Genomic DNA, 16,174 nt, shown 5'->3' with positions numbered 1-16,174 from the left:
AGTTGTGATTTTACAAATAAATACAGCAGCAATCAAGTCTATCCTGAGTAAACATCTCTGAGTCCTGACTACAATGAGTAAGAAGCGCGAGTCTCGCCTACTGTTGTCACTCAGAGCCGTGTTTATGTCATGTTTAAGTGAAGTACTAGAGAAAGGAAAAATCATATACTCACTGATAATTTGGATGTCAGCGTTTTTTAATGTCAATTTACATGCAAGGTGAAGCTACAAGCTAACGAAAGTGCGTTAACATTAGCTTGCTAACACAACAATGCAGGCCAGATAATTGCAGCTCAAGCTAAGTTACATTTTCTCCAACGCTTGCATTTTAATGGTGCTTAATTATGGTGTGAATTATAACTCCTTCGTTTGAATGCGAGTAGAGAGCGGCTGGAGGTGTGTCGCGGGGGGGGAGAGCGGAGGCTTCAGAATAGCGGCGGTGCTAGCATACAGCAGGTTGTTTTGGGTCATGCTGGTGCTTTAAGGGTCAAAAAGTTACACATTCTTCCTTTAACAGCGTCAGCAAGAAAAAAAAAAACTCCTCAGCAAAAACTGAAGCTACCTGTAAAAGCAGCAAGGAAAACAGAGCAAACCTCTGAGTCACAACATAAACGCTACAGAGTTGAACAAAGTGAGACTTTAATTAGAGTTTAATCCCATCGTCTCTGTTCCATGCTCACACTACTTGAAATACTACTACATACATACTATTGAAATATACAGCAAAGGTTTTTTAACTTCTTTGGCTTCCAACACACGGATGCATTAGTGTGCATGGCGGCACCACGTTGGAGAAAATGGCAGTTATATCAGTGACTCACAGAGAACAAAGAAGAAAACACAGTTGGCATGGTAATACAGCCGCATTTCTGCCGCTTCAGTATCACCCGCCCATGTCACGAGTTCACAGGACTTGTAACCAAAAATAGCTAAAAGGTCTTAGCCTAGCCAACAGTGTCTTCATGCAGCTGCAGAGGGATGATTCTTGTGTTCATCACTGTGTTGTTAGTCGTCGTTGCCATGGACAAAAAAAAAAAAAAAAATCCTCCTTCTGTTGTTTTCTCTCCGGAGACTGTATATTCACTTTGACCTGCTTGACTTTAGCCCAGTCAAAGCATTTAAATAGCGGTTGAAGTACACAATACCATTAGCAGTCTGATAAACAGCTGGGAGTTCAGATCTGGGTCCAGTGTTTATTCCAACATCAAAAAGTGTAATCCGGTTTTAATCCTTCGCTACTCACTATAACGCACTCAAACCTTTTAAGCGTGCTGATTTATCTTACATCAGACTGAACACGTTTTGATTACAAGGACCCGGAGTGAGCGATGTGTTTGACTGTTAGACGACAGCAGAAGTTTTTACACGACTTACATCTCTTGTTTATAGAACAACAGAATGACGTTTAAATAGAAGTTCCTCATCGATGCTCTGAAATGTCCTCCAAGTCAGTGCTGCACGCTGGGCTACCGTTATATATGGAACATGTTCGGTGTAATTTCACACACTAAGACCTGCATGCCGTGCTTTGAGTTGAGGTAACGTCTGGAGAATACTGCCGTGAGAGGATGCGTGAGCTCACTGTTGGGCCTTCCCGGGGTGTTCTGGGACTTATCGGACGAAACACAGTCAAAGTGAATTGTCCACTCTGGTGATGTCCTGGCTCTGGCTGCCTATCGGTCTACGCGGTTGAGTTGTGGGGCCCAAATGAGGCGTGGAGGATATTTATGTCTGGGTCGTATTGGCGTTGTGACTACGTGGATCGTTAGAAAAAAATACAGTGCTCGCCAGGAAGTGACAACGCCAGAGCTTGGATTACCTGTCAAAGGTTGCATCACTGTTTTGGTTGCTGTGGCAACTAAGGGTCATAAAGCTGTTAATGTAATGTATCATTAGGAGCATTATTGGTTTGAGGGATGTCTTCATGCTTATCCTTTTTTTAGCCACCTTGTGTTTTTTTCCCATGCCAAAGACAAATCTCTGCCTTTTGATAAAAGGAAAAAAAAATAAAATGCTGCACGCAAGAGAGTTGGTGTTCCATCTGTGCGGCAGCTTTTAAAATCTGTCGATGAGCAGCTGATGACCTTTGGCTTCACAGGGAGCAGCAGGACTCATCCCTGAAGAAACGGTCGTCATCCGGCGGTTTTGGGGGAAGTTGTGAAAACGAGGAACAAGTACAGTTCATCCTCTTGAAAATGACACGACAGGCCTCACTGGTGCAGCGGCCAGTTACCAAAATGGCAGCAAAGAGTACTTTCATGAAAACAACTGGGAAGTTCTTTGGAAGATCGAGCGTGCACTTGACATTCCCCTCCACCTCTGTCAGTGTCGATGGAACCAGCATACTAAACTGGATGGATTTTCACCAATAACATGGATTAATAATGAATCAATGGACGCTGCTGCGATGTAATTATTCCAGTATTACTCTTCATTTGCATCCAATTCTCACTTTGGGGCCAGATGAGAGCGCTGGCTGGTTGTCAGGACTCCTGACCTTCATTCAAGCTGTTTTTTCCCCCCTTTCAATTATGCCAGGTGGATATAAATATGAGCAAGAGGGATAAAAAAACATCTGTACACTGAATCCCAGGGATCAGAGCAGGAGACCAGGGGGTTAACGAGATTCTTCTATCGAGGCTTTGCAGATTAATTGACTGTGTAACGGAATGAGCAGCTGCGTGCGTTTTTATGTGAATTTCCTTCTTTTATTTTTAAGGTTTATTTTTGGGCCTTTTTAGCCTTCAATAATAGGACAGTGGATAGAGTCGGAAAGCGGAGAGAGAGAGTGGGGAGAGACATGCGGGAAAGTCGCCACGGGTCGGACGCGAACCCGAGGCCGCCCGCACGATGACTGTAGCCTCGATACATGGGAGCGCCGGTGGCGCAGCGGCAGCGCAGAATTTCTTTTTGATCAAACTTGCAATCGTACAAATCAATGTTGCTATGTAAGGAACCTGCAGCTTATCACTGCTTGTTTGTATCATTCCTTGCAATTGTACTTGAGAGATCTTAAGTCTTTATCAACCTACTGAAAACAATCACCTGATTCTGCAGCTCTCCTCTCTCGCCTGTCATCAGACGTCACTACTCTGTCTTCATCTGTAGAGTGACACTGACACTTCGCTTTCACCCATTCAGTGTAAGGGGAGGTTGTGAAAGGGGGGGGGGGGGGGGGGGGCGGGCAGGGATTCCATTTTCACCTAGTAAACCTGAGAAAGCATCGTGTCTTCAGAGGACATGTGTGAGACACAACAAAACACTGCTCTGTCGAGGGTTTAGGAGTGGAGCGTAGGGCCTTCCTGTGTGGGGTTCGCATGTTCTCGCCGGTTCCCTCCAGGTACTCCTGGGTTAACGGTTCACTCTAAACAGCCCGTAGGTGAGTGAGGCTCATGTCTGTATTTATGTGTCAGTAACTCTGCACAGCTGGGATCAGATCCAGCCTCCCGCCTCCCACAATGGGACAATGTGCTACAGATATTGGGTGGGTCGATGGATACCGGTGGTTAAGTCGGCTGCTGTTTTGAAAGGTCCGGACTGAACGCTCCTCCGGTGTGACACTGATGCACGGGGGGGAAAGAAGAACCGGCCTCCGTTCAGAATCCTCTTGGGTTCGGTTTCTGAACGCGTGAGCGTCACATGCGGCTCCTCGTATGGAGCGAACTCAAAACACAAGGAGCTTTGCAAAATGATCAACTCCTATTTTAAGAATCCTCATAGCAGACGATAAGACATAAATATCCTGCGTTTGAAGTTTAATTCCGTTTCTATGGACACCACGTTGTTGCTATGTGACAGAGTTGGAAGATGAGTTAGCGTGTACAGAATGTGATGTATAAAAAGGCATGTGACACACGTGCTGTATAGTTTTCACGAAAGGGAAACATGTTGCTTATTCTTATTTGTTTGTGAACCAAACAGAGAAGTCTCTGTTTGGCAGAATTATCTCTTTGGATCTGAATTCTTAATGTCATGAGGCCAAAAAAAAAAAAAAAAAGTTTTCAAAATTATACAACGCCTCTCTTTATGGAAAAAAAACAAACATGAGAGGAAAAAAGAAGCAGCGAGGCTTGGCATGAAAATAACATTTTGGGTTTGCTTCAGTGGTTTTTAACCTGATTTGATTGGAGCAAAAACTGCTGGAAAAATGTCAAAATGCTTTTTGATCATGTTGAACACAATTTTAGAAACCATCTCCGTGTATTCTGGGATTATCCAAGCAAATTAAGGACTTTGAACTCTGAGAGGCCTAATCTGCGTCACATGTTGCCCGGGACAAAATAAACCTCCCGGATGTGTTTTACCTGAAAGTTGTTCACAGGAGGGATGAAAGAGGTGACACTTCCAGGTTTATCATCAGCTTTAGAAAAGAACTGTTTTTCTGTGATGTCATCTTTTCCACTTAGAAATAAAAAGACATTTAAGGTGCAGTGTTGGAGTTTGAAGTGTCTATCATTGCTACCACATCTGTCACATATCTCACGTGGCTTCTTTTTCACTGCAGATTTGGTTTCTAATTATATGGAAGTCAATGGTGAGGATTAAGCATTCCCTCAATGCTGAACTTTGGATATGACCCGTTTGTCAAAGAGCTTAGATTCACTGAATACTCAATTAGTCAGGGCTCATTAAGTCAGTAAAGCTGCTGCCTGCTCTCCTCCTCTTTTCTGCATTATTTAGGGGGCTTCTTTGTTTTGAGGATTCGACTCCACAGAAACAAATTATGACGAGTATAATGAAGTATAATAATTACCCGGGACGAAACACAAAAAATGTAAGTATGCATGTTTTCTTTCTTCTCTTCCTTTTCTGTCTCTGCAGAGTCTTCTTCAAGTGCGACAACTCGACGTCTGTTGTGAGTGTTAAGAAGACGTCGGCCGATAACTCAGCAGGTCTGCCTGATGATCGCTACCTCTTTGATTATAGCAGAGCGAAATAACAGCTCTCCTCTCACTGCAATCTGTGCAGATCCTCCTCTCCCCGCTCGGCTGTGTACAATTTAATTGACCTCCTTTGTGTGTATGATGTGTTTCTCTGATAATGCTTGTTATTATGAGCCCGAAAAATGTTCTGTCTTCAAGTTGGCAGGTGGGTAATTACACTCAAACATTTATTTTCGAACACGGTGTTGAAATGAATGCTTTCTCGCACAAAATTCAAAAGTATGTGAAACAGAAAAAGATGCTCGTCATTAACGGATTGAAGGGACCCGGTTAGCCTCGTGGTTATGTCGCACCGCCAGTTTATGGAGGCGCGTGTCATCCCCCACTTTGCCCTCGTTGATGCCTGATCATCTATCGGGGTGAATTTGTAAACGACATTCAACATTGAACTCGAGCAAAGCACAAACGTTGTGTAGTCAGTTAACGTTAGCCCAGAATCCACTAACCGAGACGAGAGCACACTCAAGACGTTAAGGGGTCGACAGCGAATCAAGACCAAGACCGAGGCAGGACTCGACTGAGACAAGACCAAGACCGAGGCAGGACTAGACTGAGACAAGACCAAGACCGAGGCAGGACTAGACTGAGACAAGACCGAGGCAGGACTAGACTGAGACAAGACCAAGACCGAGGCAGGACTAGACTGAGACAAGACCAAGACCGAGGCAGGACTCGACTGAGACAAGACCAAGACAGGACTCGACTGAGACAAGACCAAGACAGGACTAGACTGAGACAAGAGCAAGACCGAGGCAGGACTAGACTGAGACAAGATCAAGACCGAGGCAGGACTAGACCGAGACAAGACCAAGACCGAGGCAGGACTAGACTTGAGACAAGACCGAGACCGTAAACATCACAGAAAAATCCTCGGTTGCACACTGGGAAGGTTGCGGTCGTAAACGGTGGCTAAAAATCAAACTGCAAATTGAATTTAAGTTTTGTTCTTTCAGAAAGAGGTGCTTTCCTTCTGCTCAGTGATGATATGGAAAAATAACCTTTTATTGGTGGTCTTAAAATCTGGAGTCCACTCAGTCTGAGACTGAGACACGACGGAGTCAAAATGTTTTCGATTCTGAGACCTTTTAAAAAGTGGTCTCAGGTCTGACATTAAACACTACAGTCTATGTTGTTGTTTCCATTTGACGCTCTCTTGAACTTTTCTTTCACTTCACTCTTATTTCGAATTAATCCGTCACTAGTTTTTTTGGTTTTTTTTTTACATGACTAAAGTTCTTACGTTGTCCTATGAGCCAGTGTTTTAACTTTCTGGTTTCATTCGGATCGTTTTTGTCATCTAACTGATTTGTCTTTTCTCACGGGAGCTTGGTCGAAGCTGTTTTATCTCTTTCCACTTGAGAGCGTCATTAAAATGTGTCACCTCGTCTTGTCCGAGGTTACTCACACCACTTGGACTCTGCTGGATGTAAATGAGGTCTTGGACTCGGGAGGCTCTCAGAGTCTGCTCTCAACACGGCAGATGGATTCCCCCCGTCTGTTCTTAAAGACAATATGGACTGAAATGTTGGCAGTGGGATTCATAATGAGAGAAAGGTCAGAAATGATACATACATAAATAACTTTGAGTTCATTATATTTCTCACCTCAGCACAGGGAGCTCTGTGGGAGGAAAGCAGAGAAACGCAGGCTCTGAATATCGTACAGAAACACATGTCTCCATTCTGTTTCCAGGCAAGCTGTGGCACAAACTATTTACACTACGGCCACTTCAGTTTTTAATGAGTTGGAGTTGGAGTGAGTTGAATGATTGTTTGTACGTTAAGATGTTGAAACTAAGCAGGGTGACATTACAGTCTCACCTCTTCAACATGATGGCTTTTGTTTATTAGTTGTTGTTTGTCGTCAAAGCGTCAGGCATGCAGGTCGGATTCGAAGGCCTCTTTTCACTTAACCACGAGGCAGCTGGCGCCCTGTCGTTTCTTCAAAGGTGACAGAGAGATCTACCTTTCCAGTCACGGTCCTGGCCGCGGCGCTCTTTTTGTGTTGATGGAACCATCAATGAAGGCGGTCAGAATTCACTCCAGCAGAGGAGAGGCTGTCCAACAGGCCTCCTGGTTGATTCATGATCAGGATTTGAAGATTATTTTTGATGGGTTTGTTTTGCCTGATTACACCTGAAAGTGTTTTTACTTTGATCTTCAAATCATTTGATATCCAGTCAGATGTCTGCTGAGTTCGCCTACCCGCCATTTTCCTTTTTATTCGAACAAGACAACTCCACAAGCACCAATTTAGCAAACCGTTAATTAGACGTGAAGAAGGCTCCCTCAGAATAACAAGTTTCGACCTGAGAGTATCATCACAGGGAGATAGAAGTCAGCAGGGTGTACGTCTTTGGACTTCAAATATTTCCCCAAATTGTTGCTGAGTTCGGATCAAAGCGTTGGACCGATTGACCGACAGTTTCATCCCAAAGAGACGCATCGTGTTTTCCTGCTGACATTTAAAAAAAAAAAAAAAGGTACAGTATGTGAAATTTGAGTACACTTCTCAAAGACGGAGAAATCCTTCATTTTCAAAGTTGTGAAGTGACGCGTTTACCGTTGCCGTGGAAACACCAGACGCTACACATCAAAGAATGCTACTCTATTCTCTCATAAGGAAGCGTGAGCCGCGTCTGAAAAAGCTGCTGTGACGACAAACAATCTAAATTATACTCGGAAACATCGTCTGTAAACGGCCGCTCGTCTCGACTACGAAAAACATAGAACACATTCAGATACAGCCAAAAAACTACACAGCATCATCAACCCTTTCTGTTGTTGTTTCTCATCGAGCATTATGTGTGTGTGTGTGTGTGTGTGTGTGTGTAGTGTCATGTGTTTTTGTTTGTGTGCATCAGAGAGAGATAAGGACCAGTGTTGGACTGCAGATAGGAGGAAAGTAGTTTGTAAATGGTTTAATTTCTGAGATAGAAGCACTGAGGCCAGCGTGCTTGTTCCTCTGAGACGTCCGTGCAGCTGAGTGCTCGTGTAATGTGAGCGGTAATGTCAGTAATTTTAACTCACAGGCAGCGTTCCACGCCGGACCAACACGGACAACATTACCACGACGGTAATTAGACGGTAACACAAAGAAACCCCGCTGTGAGTAAACGCCTTCTCACCATCTTTACGATACAACGTCTATGAAGTCTCTGTTTGTAGAGGTGTACACAAACACACAGGCTTCATGGACAGCAGCATGAGATCCACTCCACTGTGTCATCCAATGTGAAAACATAGACTGGGGCAGCAACATCACAGCGCTGCTAAATCACTATTTAGACATAATGACGGCTCAGTTAAAGAAAAAAAAACAAAACAGTTTCACCACTTTAAAAGTGTGTTAAAGTGTTCGTTTGAGGTCCGGACCTCAATGTCCTCGTGTTCTTCGAGGACCTTCAGAGCGCTTGGTGGAGCTTAGCATTTCTGCAAGGACATGGGAAACTGCATAATGCACTTTTCCAAATGAACTCTTGATGAATGGCTTATCCCTTTCAAACTGTTTTGTTGCTAGGTGCCATCGTGGTTATTTATAGCTGACGGTGACATGTGACATCAGTTAACGAGGACATCCACTGGAACCATCAGCTTTTGCTTTAAGCACCCCGCGGAAAGAGAGGCTATAGCTAAGCTAGCACGTCTGGGCTGCTGTGAAGGTGCAAGGTCGCCGTGACCCAATCAGAACTTCTACATGTTAGCTTGCTAACAGTAGCCTTGCTAACATGCTGATCTTGGTCTTTATAGTGAAGAAGTCGAGGTGAGTCGATGTTTGAACACAACAGGTGATATGAAGGGAAAAAAATCCCCCGTGGACGAGTGAGTGGAGCGTGGTGTTGACATTTATATCCTGCGTCTGCTGCACAACACAGTTTGACCTTGGAGCACATTATGGACCCTTTTCTTCTTCCCTGCATGCTCTCTACCACTCCAGCTTGGATGCTGAGAATGCTTCTAATTACAATCAGCAAAGACAAATTGATATAAAGGCAAAACTGTCACCATAGCATTACGTTCTGTTGCTTTGTCCACCATCTTATCGGACAAATCTTGTTGGTTTGTTGTGACCGAGGGACTGCAGATGTAAGGTGAGGTGAGTTGGGACGATTTCAGGGGTCCTCAAAATGTTTTTTTTTTTTTTTTTTTTAGGAGTATATGTGAGACGAGGGCTTCTGTCAGACATGCAGACTTACAAGACACTTCTCAGTGCAATCTTCGAGCATGGTCAGAAAGAGCGAGAATCTCTGTCTTGGCATTGTCAAACAACAGACCTCCAGTATGTCGGCATGTGTTCCTCCATCAACAACGTACCAGAAGAACACACGATATAAGAGCCTGTATATATGTGAAGGGTGAGGCGGTCATGATACGTACGCCACAATACGCCCACACACACACACACACACACACACACACACACACACACACACACACACCTTTGATTAAAGGCAACCAGTTCACACCCACTGTTCACAGCTGCGAGTCACTGAGCGAAACACAGGAAGTCACTGTACAGTAAGAGTGTGCGGCATGTTTACAGGAACGCAAAAAAAAAAACCTCCTTCAGAATAACACGGGAGGTTAATTTGATGCATCCGAGGGTTGTTGTTGTTATTAAAGCAGACATGCAGAAAGTGTGCTGATAAAGCAGCGTCACAAATCCCAATACTAACGGCCTCTTAACAATACAAGACTTTTATAACTGCGGAGATGTTCTATAAATACATAAATTACTCCTCTGTGAGGAGTGGACCGCACTGAGAAGGAAATATTATATAAACACAGGAACTCTGACCAGGATGGAAACCAAAGACGTGAAGCGGCGTGTTGTGTGTGTGTGTGTGTGTGTGTGTGTGTGTGTGTGTGTGTGTGTGTGTGTGTGTGTGTGTTGTTGTCGGTGGTGGTGGGCGGCAGCTGTATTTACCTCTGCAGTCTGTTGTTTCCTCTGTTTTAATGAGCATCAGGTCCACTTCAGAGCGAATGTCAGCGTTCACTTCACAGCAAGAAGTGCCTTTTTCACCATCTGGTTATAAAAGATAATAAATCATCATTTTCAGGGTTTGGACACAGAGAGAGAGAGAGAGAGAGAGAGAGAGAACAATGCACTCTAATTAAGGACTGTGTAACTTTGACATTAGAATAATATGTAAGAACTGAAGCTGCTTTTCTGACAGGTAGTGGAGATCGAGCTGGGGATGAATTGTTGTAAAGCTGTCACGGTCAATGGAGGAAAAACAGGGAGGAGGACCCATGTGCAGAATAACAACATTTATTAACAAAAGATAAAACAAAAACTTACGAGTTGAAAACTAAATCCAAAAAACGAAGAACAGAGAACATCCAAATCCAAAGTTCAGGGTACATGCACGAGAGACAAACGACTGAGGAAAACACAGAGACTAAATAGACAAGGTGTAATCAGACGCAGGTGAGACTGACGAGGCAGGTGAGGACAACCACAAGGAACCAAAGAACACAAGACCAGAACACTGAGGACAAGTACAAAGTAAAACCTGACACTGACACCACCTAAAACCAGATACTACAAAATAAAACAGGAAACACTAAAGACTAGACTTAAAACACAAGACAGGAAATAAACTAACAGGTAACACAGGAGGACACAGGGAAACACACTGAAGACTAAAATAAGCACGAGACTATGAAACATTAAAACACACAAAGGGAAACAAACAGAACACTAAGGAACAGAACCAAACCATGACAAAAGCTGAATGTCAAATCAGGTTGTTTATTATTTTACAGAAACCTCTTGTTGCTTTTTAACTATTAAAGTAACTGAACTTTAATGCATGCAGAGAACTCCTGACCCTTTATGTTTTTTTCCTCAGAAAGTCCGAGTGAATCGGGAGCATGGTGGTGTGGAGCTCGGTGTCCTCAACCCGTGTGTGCGGGGTCATCTCCTGCTTGATGGTTTTTTTGCTCAGCAATTTATTAGTTACTTTCTACTACAACTTAAAAACAGGAAACACTAAAGACTGAACTCAGAAACACACAAGAGAAAACACACAAGACAAGGGATTAATAAGACAGAACTTAAAACGCTGAAATAAAACATAAACAAAACCAAACCATGACATTATTAAACATTTCTTTTCAAAATCTTATTTACTTGCTCATAATGTTGCTGCCTCTTACTGGACACTTATGCGCCAAATCTATTAGACTAAAACTACAGCTCATGTTGCAGTTATGGAAATGGATTTAGAAAAAGCAACAAAAAAAAAAAAAGCTTTTGTGAGCTGTGGATATGTTCTTGATTTGATTTGATTTATGATACTGAAGTTGGTCGGTTGAACCCCCCCCCCCCCCCCCCCCCCCCCCCCCCCAAAAAAAAAAAACCGCCGGTGTTAAAAGTATTTCTGTTTCTGTGCAGAGTGAGAGCTCTTGTGCTCTGTCATGTACTCCAGCTCGCTCTCTTGATTCCAGTGGAGAGCTTTTCAAGAGCCCATTGTGCTGCTAAAATCACTGTCACGGCCTGTTGTCTCCCTCTGCAGGCCGGCAGCGGAACTACAGCTCAGTGTTAGTTTATACTCTTCTCCACTAGTTGTCGCTGTAACACAGGCTATACAGTCAGTGATTCCGTCACCATTATTAAACCAGTTATATGATTATCTAACTCTTTTTATTTGTAATCAGTGTTTACATTTGAAATGTCTCCTCGTCCTCCTGACTGCTGTATTCAGACATTTAGACCATGTTGTTCTCAGATGAACATTCACCTTTTCTTGCTTTATTTGGCCTCGAGGTTTGTGTTTTCCTCTTTTTGCAACTTAGGACAAAAACCTTTAAGACGTCTGTAAAGTAGTGAAGGTCATGTGCAATGGAAATAATATTTTTGAATCTTGAATTAAAAAAAAGAAAAGAAAACTATCCTGCAAGGCCAAAAGTCAAAGAGCTAAAAACTAAATAATTTTTTACTGAAAAGACGACAACATAATGACAATGTCACCGTTCGTCACTGAATCATTTCCATTATTTGGATTCTGGGTTTTTTTATGCAAAGTTGTTCCATCTGTGCTCCACCTAACACGTTCAATAAGACTGCAAACTTCAGTAGGCCTACCTGAGGTTCAGGAAAGTGACTCATGTCTCTTTGAAGAATCCTGCAGAACCTTCAGAGGAGTCTGCAAACGAACAATGTCATCCTTATTCCTCACAAACAGCCTGTTGTACTGTTGCTCTGCAGCTCACCCCAGCACCAGTTCATGTTTGTTTGTGTTACTTTTAACCACGTTAGGACTTGTCACTATCAAAGGATCAAAGTTTGGTGGAGTACACACGTTCCTGCTTCAGCTTTCAGGATTTCAAATCCAAGTTTTTTTGGGGATTGAATTCGTCAGAAAGTTCTCGTAACGTGGCCGGATCAGCTTCGTGCCCCTTCGTGTCACGATGAGCTCAGTCTTCTTTTCGGAGATAATGAATGAAATGCCAAGCTCATCATGTATTTCATTTCTCGTTTTGAGTTGACACAGTGAGTCTGTGCACACGGTCCGGACTCATGACAGCATCGGGGCGCTAAAGGCCGGATGAGTCACCGTGGCATATCTGTGTGAGCGGGGCTCTGTGAGGAGACGACACATGCAAAAAGAAGCCCACGTGCTGCTTTTCTTTTTTTTTTTCCCCCCGCGATGATGTCAGAACCAGAGACTTCCTGAACACAGGGTTCATTCACAGAGCGGTCCTCCCTACAGGGGGGGCCGAGCACCAAACAAGCCGTCTCCATGGCAACCGCAGCCTCCGGGCATGAGAGGCCCCTGCTTGTTGTTATTTTGTGTTGGAGGGAGGAAGAAGTTAAGAGACTGTGTGTGTGCGCCGTACACACGGACACTTGTGTCTATGTGAGTAATGTAATTTATCGGTTATTTGTGCCGATTTGAATGCGGTGTAAAACATAAACAAACATCCGGGGTCTCTGAGGAGTCCGTCTGCTGCTGCTCCAGGTCAGGAGGGAGCGTTTGATGAGTCACCGTCGCCTGTTGGCCAACTAAATCAAATTTAGTTTCCTCTTTTAATGACAGAAGAGAAACTCAAGAGACAGCTCTGAACACAGCGTACACACACATCCTCATGTTTAATTCCTCAATTAAAATAAACTATATGATAATTATAATGACTTTATTTACATAGCACCAAGAACAGAGAGTCACTGCCTCCCTCCTTCATTCATTCATGAGTGTGACTGCAAAGCAATGAAACAAGGACACAGACATGATGAATACGGTTATTATTTATTGCTACTTTAATTATGAAAAATAGCAGAGACTTCTTAGGAAGGCACAAAGTGAAGTACACTTCAAAATAAAACAATACAAGACACAGAGAATAAAATAAGACCACATTAATAATCCCTTTAGCTTGTAAAAGATGTCTTTGAGATGATCAAATAATAATAAAAATACAGCCTATTAAGAGCTTCAAAGCAACGTGTCAGAATTCCCTTCAGATGTTTTTTATTATCGAGATAAATCAGGTAAACGATACAAAGATGACTATAGCTTTGGTTAGATTAAAAACACAAGGGACGGGTCGACCACGAATTCAGTCGAGTTTTTATCGCTGCACTTGGACGGACGAACATATTTACAGAGAAGGGGAACATATTCAATAAAGGTTACATTCAAGAAACGTCAAATGCACGTGCACTGGCTCAATAATAACCTCTCTTTATGTTCTACCAAATAGGATCCTTATCAAATATAAAACTTTGGAGATTCAGTCCCACTTTTCACTGCTTTTTTTTGTAGTTTTCTTCATTTTCGACATCGTTCTATTTACAGTCAACTAAAGGCTCCTTTTTTTTTCTGCTCTCCAATCCAGCCAGTAAAATATCAAAAACACTACAAAACAGACTTTTTTAAGTCGTGGGAGGTCTGTTCCTGCTCGTATGCTTCTTTACATGAAGCTGCTGCACATTTTACTCTCAGTACACTGATGGTTGTCATGATGGATGGACTGAAAATTCAACTATACAGAAAAATACACAAAGAATATGCTTCTGTAGATGCAGACTATGTTACAATGGTCGAGATGTGTAGCAATGATAATATAATGTGATTTTTGGGGATTAGAAAACAAGACCGCCTGCAAATGTAAGTGCAGCAAACTGTCAATGCATTTTTAAATAAGTGCAGATGAACGTTTCTAATCAGGGCGTCCTGCAGCCTCACAGGCTGCTGGAAAGTATCTTTGGCACGATTAGCTGAATAAAATGCGATGCAAATATATATTTCACGTATACAAAAACAGTTCATTATTCACATGATTGAGATATAAAACGTGATAACATAGACCCCCCGCCGCCGCCGCCGCCGCCCCGTTTTAAAACAAACAAACAAAAAAAAACAGTGCATATTAGGGGGCGTCACAAAAGTTCCTCTGTTTGTCGTTAAGGCAGTGTGCGCTTCACTTTGCTTTCAAATGAGACGATCAGCGTGTTAGCTTAGCACAGCCTAGCTGACTTTAAACAACAAACCTTGCTCTTTCTATTTAAGACTCTGATTACATTTAGCTGCTGACCTGCACAAGTCCGATTGTTAGAAACCATTTGAAGCTACTTTGATTCACTTATTGCCTGAAGAGTAAAGATAATGCTTTTATTGGGTGTTTTTTTTTTTATGCATTAAAGAAAAAAAGGACCCTGACTGTAGGCACTTTCTCCTTGCTGGGCTTTTGTCTTTGACATTATGTGTCAAATGATTCCTTCTGTTTGCTGAACGACAATGTTTATTGCGGGGAAACATCCAAAGCAAACACAGCAGCCGGGAGCTGATGTTTCTATCTCTGCTGGTGAAGTAAATGAGGAAGAGAGCGGTCTTGTTGTTGGTGGATGTGCGTCACCTCTCTCGAAGGTTAGAGACTGCGTGTGTTCGTATTTGTGTGTGTCCAAAGAGAGAGAGAGGGGGGGGGGGGGGGGTATGCTGTCATTTCCCTCTGGGTTTCCTCCTCTATGTCTGCCCTCGGGCCTGAACGCCGGTCAGGTCCTTGCGTATGATCTCATTCACTGTAAAAGAGAGAAACAGACAGATGTTAGAAGGATTTCATTCGAGTCATTTGAGTCACAATAAGTAACGCTGATGTGTCTGTGCGGGGGCTTTTAGAGAGAGGCAGCATTTATGTTGAATCGCCGCTCGAGTTAGAGCTACACACGAGTGTCAACTGTCTGTTTCTAGGATCATCACAAGTGTGTTTATACACATCAACAAAAGAGGAAGAGGGGGTGAAAGGAAACTTGTGGTGTCGTGTTTTCTAAATATAGATTGTGCAGTGGAGGGCAGAAAACCTGTTTCATATATAAAAAAAATGAAATTCAAACCACGATTTTGTGGCTCGAGGTTGTTTTTATTATCCCTGCAAGAGGGCAACTTGTTAGCAGCAACAAAAAACCAGCCAGCATACAACATAAGAAGGACATGAAGAATGAACAGATAGCAGCAGGAATGACTCTGTCTCTCAGTATGTTAGTCACCTCATCTTATTTGTATTTGTATTTTTAAATTTGATTGCATTGAATTATTTATTTATGGGACAATTTGTGCAATAACATGTCCATCCTTATACACACTGTGTGTGTGTGTGTGATAGTGTTCATACAGACTTACATCATTAAGTCCCTGGATTTCAACTGTTTCTTTTCTGATGCATATTTTACTACATCTTTAATTATTGTTTTGATGCATGTTCTTCTTCTACACTTGTATTTTTATCCTTTTTAACTTTTTGCACTGTGTGATTTTCTTCTGCTGTCCTGCTGTAACACTTTAAAATGTCTCCACTTGCGAGATGAATAAAGGATCTTCTTGTCTTATCCTGCATCAATTTTGAGTTCATACATAAAAATCTACCAACATGCATTCAAGTTTCAGGCGTTTAAAGAGGTACTTCACCCATTTACAGAAAAAAACATATGTTTTTCTTTGCCTGGAAGTTTTCTTCATGTGATGCAATATGACGCTTTTTGCATCACATGAAGAAAACTTTCGAGCAAAGAAAAACACATTTTTCTCGTCTCGGGGCAAAATGAGGGCTGGACTCACGACCATTCAACACGACTACCATGTTTCTAATGATACACAGCTTCATGTAAATAGGTGAAGTATCCCTTTAAGCACGGCCTTCTCACTGTAAGGTAAAGAGAAAAGGTAGCTGAGTGTGATGGTGTGAAGCTGCCAGCAGGTAACCTGCTCACCTGTTACATCACAGTCACAC

General features: G+C 42.7%; 2 protein-coding genes across 3 annotated transcripts in view; both read right to left on the bottom strand.

Annotated features, from left to right (window-relative positions):
• Nucleotides 1–16,174, bottom strand: part of atp9a (ATPase phospholipid transporting 9A) — an 80,644-nt gene that overhangs the window by 7,891 nt on the left and 56,579 nt on the right. The window lies entirely within an intron of this gene.
• nfatc2a (nuclear factor of activated T cells 2a) overlaps nt 1–16,174 on the bottom strand; it is a 57,410-nt gene that overhangs the window by 22,425 nt on the left and 18,811 nt on the right. The window contains exons 10-13 of one of the 2 annotated variants that reach the window (XM_079359282.1): nt 12,033–14,969; nt 9,870–9,968; nt 7,506–7,593; nt 6,445–7,400 (exon numbers count right to left, since the gene is read on the bottom strand). In XM_079359282.1, the coding sequence (XP_079215408.1) occupies nt 14,914–14,969 (56 nt within the window). In that variant the 3' untranslated portion in view covers nt 6,445–7,400; nt 7,506–7,593; nt 9,870–9,968; nt 12,033–14,913. Of the gene's footprint in view, nt 1–6,444; nt 7,401–7,505; nt 7,594–9,869; nt 9,969–10,244; nt 10,351–12,032; nt 14,970–16,174 lie in introns of those variants that run through there. The other variant, XM_079359283.1, reaches the window with a different exon arrangement.

The sequence above is a fragment of the Symphodus melops genome (assembly GCF_947650265.1).
Source record: "Symphodus melops genome assembly, chromosome: 13".
NCBI lineage: Eukaryota > Metazoa > Chordata > Actinopteri > Labriformes > Labridae > Symphodus > Symphodus melops.
Note: the sequence above shows the minus strand (reverse complement) of the source record. Positions and strands in the feature narration are given on the sequence as shown.